General features: G+C 57.0%; 1 protein-coding gene across 1 annotated transcript in view; it reads left to right on the forward strand.

Moving 5' to 3' along the window:
• ARHGEF17 (Rho guanine nucleotide exchange factor 17) overlaps positions 1 to 2,430 on the forward strand; it is a 56,025-nt gene extending 53,595 nt beyond the window's left edge. Inside the window, exon 21 of the mRNA XM_004589908.2 lies at positions 950 to 2,430. Coding sequence (XP_004589965.2) covers positions 950 to 1,146 — 197 coding nt within the window. The 3' untranslated portion in view covers positions 1,147 to 2,430. The remainder of the gene's footprint in view (positions 1 to 949) is intronic.
• The last annotated feature ends 5,748 nt before the right edge of the window (positions 2,431 to 8,178 follow it).

The following is an 8,178-nucleotide window of genomic DNA, read 5'->3' on the forward strand; positions in this document are numbered from 1 at the left end:
TTCTCAGGGTCCTGAAGGTTGAATGTGTCCTGAGCAGTCCATGGCTGTCTGACTAGGAGAGGGGTGTTAGTGGTCGGGTTCCATGCAGCCCTGGGCCGCCTAGCAGCAGGTGTGTGTTCTGGGCAGTGTGTTTGCGTCATCACGTGAACATCAAGGGCACGTCCGTGGCAGAGGCTTTTCCACTCTGAGGCTGTAAGGAATCCGTGTGTGGCACAGGCCCTGGCTTCTAGGGCCACGTGGAATAAAACACAAGAGAAGTGGTGCAGTCAAGACACCGCAAACGGCCTGTGCAAGACTGCTGCCAGCCAGACACAGCTGCACAGTCAGCTGTTGCTATAACAAGTAGAGAATGCTCAAACAGTGGTAACAAAGCATGGTGAGTTTCAAGCGTGTTGGTAGTAACAGTCATTTATTGTCACTATTGAACATTAAGTGCTACTCTTTGGTGTGTGACTGGTACAAGTGTGTTCTGCTACATCACAAACACGTGAGCAGTGTGTTGTCCTGTGATGTCACTAGGTGATAGGAAGTTTTCACTGTCTCCCTTATCATCTTGGGAGGACCACAGTCACAAACACTGCCTGTGATCAACCAAAATGTCATTACAAGAATGAAGGTACAAAAAAAAAAAAAAAGAATGAAGGTAATGAGAATGGCGAGGACATTCTGTCTGTGGCAGCCAAAACAGGTGGATGGTGTGCAACCCTGGGAAGCTATGGGTCCTGCTCAGCCAGCATGGGGGAGGAAGACACGGGGGTGGGATTGAAGTTGGGGGATGACAACCAGAAAATGAGCAGATGGACATTTCTTTCCAAACAGGAAGTTGTGGGCTAACAGAAAGTGGGGTCCCTCACAGCAAGCCTGCCCCTCTTTCTTCCCATCTCCTGGGGTGTGGGCGGCTCAGGTCCTATCATCCCCCAGGGCTGACCCCTGCCCGGTCTGTCCCCAGGCCCTGAGAAGCTGCCCTCCCTGGAGCACCGGGAGTCCCCTCGACACCGGGGCCCCACTTCGTCCAGGTCCAAAATGCTGGTCATCAGCGGAGGCGACGGCTACGAGGACTTCCGACTTAGTGGTGGCAGTGGCTGTAGCAGCGAGACCGTGGGCCGAGACGACAGCACAAATCACCTCCTCCTGTGGAGGGTGTGATGCTGGCCGCCGGGGCTCAGCACTCGCCCGCCTGCCCTCAGCCCTCCTGCCTGTCCCTAGTCCCACACATGTGGACCTTGGCTGGAGCCACTGACCAGGGCCACCTTCGGGCACCGTCTCATCTGCGTGGACACCTTCCTGATGGAACGGCCACCGGCCAGCTGGGCCGAGGCCTCTCTTGACCCACAGGCTGCTCCCAGTCATGATGAGGGTCGGGCCAGGTGGGCCCCCCAGGACCTCTGTTCCCTGGAGCTTCTACCAAAGATGCGGCCTGGACCCCATGGGGCTGGCGAGGGCCATGTGCAATATTTGGAGGGTCTTCTGGGGCAGGGGACAGGCCATGGGGGCGGAACCCTTCCCATGTACAGTATTTATGTTTCTCTCCAAATGTGTACCTTCCCGAGCACTTATTTATGCAATGACCTGCGCCAAGGGGTGATTTGGGGAAAATGACAGGAAGGAAGGACAAAAAAAGCCTATTGCTGCCCTTGGGGCCACCCACCCTGGGAACCCTAACCAAGCCTTCCTAGAGGGCCCAGGTTCTCCCCCACCCATCACACATGCACACATGCACTGCATGTTCAGGGCACAGAAATGCCGCCCCGTAAAACAGCAGTCTCCCAAGGCCCTATCCTGCTCAGGTGACGCTCAGTCACTCAGAAAAAGCTGATGTGGCCCACGGCATGGCAACTCCCAGTAGGGGTTTTCTTGGGTCACAGGTCGTGCCTTTGGTGGTTTACTGGGTTGAGAGTGCTCACCAGGGCCTTGGATGGGACTCCTTGTTGGCCTCGCCAGGTGAGGGGCAGGGGCCCTGTGTGTCTTGGTAACTGGCCCCTGCTCTCCTCCCCGTGTCTCACACACTGGCACATTCCGTCACCCTGGAGGGTGACCGAGGAGCCACCTCCCGTCTCACCTCCCCACTCCTTCTCCATATGTCCTCCTGCCAGGGACAGCCCCTTCAGGAAGGACCCCCGCGCAAAACAAGGCCTAGATGTGGCCTCTTGGACTGGGGAGTCTCCCAGTGAAGGACACCCCTACCCCACCCCATCCCCTGCCAACAGAGGGCTAGTCTAATCTGCGGTCCTCCCCACCCTCTCCGCTTCTGCAGCTGTAACTCCAAAGGTCTGGTTTTCAATGGGACTTGTTACATTTGAATTTGTTCTTTTGGGGTGGGGGGTCGTGGGTCCTTGCCATCTTAGATGATATGATGATATTTCTCTTGTTACCAAACAGTCTTGTATTAACTCTCCTTGGATGAAGTTTAAAGAGTCAATAAATAGAAACACCAAATGACTGTGCCCTATTGGTGGCCGCCACAGCCTCCTGCAAGCAACCTCAGGGCTCCGGCTTTGCCCCTGACTCACTAAGGTGAAAAAGAGGCCTTGAAAGGGCTGGGGGCTGCGGATGGAAAGGCCATCGGTGACCTGGCTGTGTTCCTTGAGGTGTGTCAGTGCCCTTGCTTTCCCACCTGGAAGATAAAGGAGTTGGGAGCTTGCCAGCCACGCCAGAGTCCCTTACAAACAGTATGTGCAAATGCAAGCCATACAGACATCTGTTAACAGACGTGTCCATCGGGAGCTCCTAAGGCCCATGCTCTGGCAGGGTTGCAGGTAGGGAGCCAGGGCAGGGGGGAGGCTGTCTAAGGCTCTTCCAGAAAACTTTCCCAGCAAAGGCTGACAGCTGGGAAGTCTGACTGAGGCCATGGTAAAGTCAGGCTTTGGAGCCTGGGGAGAATCCGAATCTGGTGGCTCACCCCTAGAGGGGCAGCATTAAGTCTGATGCAAGAGTGCAAATGCCTAGCAGCAGGCAGCTGTCCCACACAGGGGCACAGGGCCTGTCACACCAGGAAAGGGCAGGATGTGCCCCACACAGGTGGGCATTGCCAACCTGAAGGATTGACTGTGAGATTAGCATGGACTTTTGGTGTGCACACTGGCACACATCTCAGGAGTTGGCTCTTCTCGAGGGGTGGCACGGGATATGCAGGGAACATGTGCCCACAGCAGAATTACACTGGGTAGGAAGGGGTTACAGTGTACTGAGAAGGAGAGGCTTGTGCAGGGACTGAGGACACAGCAAAGCATTAGCCAACATGGGCTTCAAAGCCAAGCAGACCTTTCCTTGGAATCCTTGGCTTTGCCACTGGGCAATTCTGTGGCTTTGGGCCATCTGAACCTCCTCAGAGCCCCCTGTTTCCTCCTCTGTGAAATGGTAACGGTGGTCCTTTCCCAGGCAGGAACTTTGCTTAGTGTGCACAGGTTGCAAGAAAAAGCCAGTCCTCCTTTTAAGAGGGGTGCTTTTTGTGGGGCCACAAAGGAGCAGCAAGTAGCTGTAGGGAACATAGTGGGCCATTTGGATACTTTGGCTTTTCCCTTCCAGTCTTGAGCCAATCTGAGACCAGGAGCCAGGAGCGTGTTCTGGATCTCCCACATGGGTGCAGGGTGCCAAGGCTTTGGGACATCCTCTGTTGCCTTTCCAGGCTACAAGCAGGGAGTTGGATGGGAGGTGGAGCAGGCAGGACATGAGCCAGTGCCCATATGGGATCCAGGAAGTTGGAGGTAGAGGATTAGCCAATTGAGCCGTTGTGCCAGGCTCCTCATCCCTCTCTTGCCGCCAGCCACTGCCAGATGCTGTGACTTTCACTGGTCACAGGCCTCAGGGCCTCCATACCCTCAACACACAGGCTTCAGGGCTGACTTGTTTGCCCAAAGCTAGTCTCACCTGGTTCCTAGCTGAACATTGCTGTTTGGCATTGGATTGGCCCAGGCTGCGGTGTCTTAGAAGGCCATCTCCCGTGTTACTGGCCAGGCTGTGAGCTGCTGTCCTTGGTCAACTGGGGGTAGGGCGGTACTGGGTACCAGGTGGGAGACCCAGAAGAAGCTCCTGGCTCCTAACTTCAGAACAGCACAGCTCCAGCCATTGCGGTCACTTGGGGAGTGAATCATCGGACAGAAGATCTTCCTCTCTGTCTCTCCTCCTCTCTGTATATCTGATTTTCCAATAGAAAAATAAATAAATCTTAAAAAAAAAAAAAGAAAGAAACATTACCTTAAGGGCCATGGCTAGGGATTTGGTCTTGGATCTGGTGCTGGAGGGGATGTCTTGAGGCAAGGTAAAGAGAGGTGAGTATAAGAACTTGATGCTAGAAGCACCTGGGATAGGCCCAAAGAGCCAAGAGGCAGGGGCAGCTAGAACATGGAACAGAGCTCCGTGAGGGCGGGACTTGGTTCAGGGGGCTAGCACACCACAGGTGCACAGTACATGACTGTTGAATGAATTCTGGAGCTTTCAGCTGAGATTCAACTACAGGTCTTGACTGTCTCCCAACAGTAGCCCTTGCTGAGGGCTCACTGGACCAGGAGTGTGAGTCATCTCTTCACAAGACCTCACAGTGACCTGGCACATGGAGGTCTCTCACCTGCTAAGCAGCAGGACCTGAACCCACAGCGAATCTGTCTGTTCAGTCTCCATGCCTTGTGGCGTAGGGGAAAGGGCAGCCACGTGGGTGCTGGAGTCTAGAGGAGGCCACCTGAACGACCAGAGTAGCTCTGGAGGAGGGAGGAATTATTGAGAGCCATCTCCTCTTCCAGGCAGTTCTCCATGTGGCCACTTGGGTCAGGGACATATCACAGCATGTCCAAATATCTAAGGGTGAGAATGAGGCACAGAAAGGGAGAGGGACTCACGTAGGGGGCATACTGTAAGGCAGCACTGAGGCTGGGTGGCAGTGGGCGGGAGAACCCAGGCAGGAAGGCTTCCTGGGGCTCTTAAGAACCAGGAGAGGTGGAAGTGGGGGGCCCCCCTGCAGACCCCCTGCCAGCCTCAGTGCTTGTCCAGATCTCAGGCAGTAGGAGTACTAAGTCTGGTCCTGGCCCTGGCCTAGACCTGGATAGACAGGGACCAGGAGGGGCTAGAGGACCGAGGCACCTGAACTCCAGCTCCTCCAGCCCTGGCCTCTCCTCTATAGCACAAGGCAAGCAAGCACTTGTCCCTCTTGGGACACTGGTGACCTCTGTGAGCCCTTCACATCTTTGGGGTGCCTGCCAAATCCCTCTGTCCTCCCAGGGCCAGGTTGCAGGAAGCGGTAAAGAGAAATGCTATTTTGGGCCCAATAATGGGCCAGTGAGGTCCCTGCTTGGCAAAGGCAGGTGAACAGACAGCGCAGGCTGGGCCCAGGGTAGATTGTCCACTGACCTGAGGAGAGACAGAGTGAGAGAGAACCTGGGCAGGAAGGCTTCCTGAGGGCTCTTAGAAACCAGGGGAGTGAGCATGCCCTAGGGAGGTGCTGGGGCCATGGTTGCCTCCTGCTCATGTTGGGCTGCAGGGAGGGGTCCAGGGCAAATGCCTCATGGAAGGAAGTGTAGCAAAAGGCACAGCAGGGTTCTCACACCCAGGGGCCAGGAGAAGCTGGCGCCACTCAATGTGGGGTCTCAGCAGATCCTCCTTACGTTGGGGCGGAGGCTTGCATTCAGGGATGACTTGCTCAGAGCCACACAGCCTGGCCATGGCAAAACTGAGACCCCATTGTTAACCTGGGTGACCCAAAGCACCGATTCTTCTGTCTTAGCCCTTATTTCCTCTTCTCCAGGCTCCCTCACCCCAAGTGGCCTCACACCCTTGGCTTTTGGCCTGCTTATGTTCTGGGCCCTGGGGATGGCTGGACTAAAAGTCTGACCTGGTCAGAAGCTGCCCCCCACCCAGCCAGCACCACTGCCTGTGGTTTACGGCTCCTTTCCTGCATTTACCCTGGAACCAAGAGGAACCCACACCAGGCAGGTGAACCAGCCGCACCCCAAAACTGAGAAGGCTGGACTGCCCCAGAGGAAACCAGGGAGACCAGGGTCAGAACTGGGGACCTCAACTCACACTCAGTACCACCTCAGGCTCTCAGGGGACCCTCCCGGAGGAGAGCAGGGCTGAGGAAGGGACTCAGCAGGGAGGGTTCTAGAGCCCACATGGAGCCAAGATAATCACAGGTCCGGGTTTAATGCTGGAGAAACAATGAATCCACTGGGGAGAGGCATTGAAATTTAAGCCCCAGACTCTTCTACTGTCATAGGCTGTAACTTCATGATGCAATTTCAGCCGCCAGCAGGGGGCGCCAAAACATCCAGCAGACAAGACCGCTGTGGATCTGACCTGATCCAGGATCCCCACCCTGAGCAGGAACCAGCGTCCCTGGCCCCAGGCCACCTTGTGCCGTGCTGTCTACAGTGAGCTGGAAGCTTCTCTGGGCTTGTTCCTCAACTGCAATAGGGCACGATGCCCCAAGATGTTCCCTTAGCATTAGGGGGAATCCTAATACTAAGATCTCCTGGGCTGCCAGCGTTTAAGAATGCCTGCAATTCTGAGAGCCCTCCGTTCCGAGGTCTGTGGTTCTCCAAGTTGTGTACAAGGCTAGCCTAAACCTCTCCCAAGGGCTCCATAACTCCTGCTCCCATCTGTACTGCCTTACAGTGAGCAGGTACACTCGGCTCCTCAGCATGGTCTGGGAGTCGGAGTCACAGGAGGAGGAGCTGGCTGTCCCTCCAGCCAGCGGCCAGGGACACTGGGGCTTCCTCACACCCTGAGTGGCAGGGGTGGCCAGTGTCCAGCCATGGTTGTGGGAGACCTGACCGGTATGTGGGGCTGCAACCAGGTATACAGGCAACTTCCTCCCTCGTAGAGCAAGGTATGTGATCTCCAGGTGACAAGTTTGGTGGCACCCCAATTAGCAGGGGAGAGTGTGCTGAGAGAGCTGAATGGGGGTGTGGCCCTGAGAAGGGCCTGGGCCCTTGCCAGGATGTCTGTTGGAGGGATCGCCAATGCTCCTTGACCAACAAGGAGGGGCACCCGGAAAACCAGCACCTAGAGCCCCCTCTCCAGAGCAATCCATCCTGAACACAGGGCATGCTGGGCGCTTCTCCAGCCCCCTAGATGGGCCAGGCTGAGCTATGTGAAACCCAGGGACAGTCCCTGCCTCCTCGGGCACATCAAGGCAGTGACCTGGAGCGCCTTGGGTGCCACCCTCCCCAGCCCCCTACCCAACCTGAACCAGGCTCAGGGAAATGGAAACTCTCCCCCTGTCCCTCCCCACACAGGTGTCCTGTTCTTTTCCTGGAATCTCCTGAGCCCTGGAGACCTGACCTTTGCCTGCTCCCATACCCCCAGTTCAGCTTCTATGACTCAGTGCATTTAGAACTCCTCCCCCTACCATCTGTCCCCAACAGACTCGGTCCCTGCAACCCCCCCTGCCCAGCCTCAGCCCCAGTGGTTATCCCCAGCACCCCTGGGTTCTGCCTCCACCCTAGAACTCTCCCGGCTGAGTCTTTTCCCAGGCCTGCTCTGCTGGGAGGGTCTCACTGGAGAACCCTGGCTGGCACTGAGTGAGGGGATCGCTGTCTGTGGTGCAGCTGTTGCCTGTGGCCCTGGCACATCATGTCCCACAGTTCTGGCACACAACGTGGTTCTTGTCCTGTGGCGTGTGTCACTGCCCTTTTGGACTCGACATTGGGAATTGACGGGTGGGCTTGGCAGGTGGTAGGACCCGGCAGAGAGAGGCGGAGTGAGGAGTGGAGACAGACAAGCCTCTTGGCGGGGGATGGAAATTTGAGCCGGGCCCTGAGGGATGTGTAGGAACTTCCTCTATAATAACACCGGGGGGGAAGGGGGACTTTCCCCACCCACTAGCGGTTACTACAGGTGCACCGATTTCCAAAAGGAAGAAGACAAGGACCAAGAAGAACCAGCGGTGGCCCCGGTCACACTGGCAGTGGTGAGTGAGCTCTGGTCAGCGTCCAAGTCACCAGCCTCTTCTAGGTTTGCGCCGGGTCCCGTGCAGCCGCCTGCAGTTCTCGCGGGCCGCGCGAGGTGGCGACGTAGAGCGCAGAAGGGAGCCGCCGGGGCGGGCTCTGACGTCGGGGGCGGGGCCGGCGGCCGTGACGCGCGGGGGGCGGGGCCGCGCGCCTTCCCGGCCCGGCCCGGCGATTCATTCAAAAGGCGCGCAGGCTGCGCGGCCGGCCGTGCGCTCGTGCAGCCGGGCCCGGGGACGGC

The sequence above is a fragment of the Ochotona princeps genome, chromosome 4 (genome assembly GCF_030435755.1).
Source record: "Ochotona princeps isolate mOchPri1 chromosome 4, mOchPri1.hap1, whole genome shotgun sequence".
NCBI classification, from domain to species: domain Eukaryota; kingdom Metazoa; phylum Chordata; class Mammalia; order Lagomorpha; family Ochotonidae; genus Ochotona; species Ochotona princeps.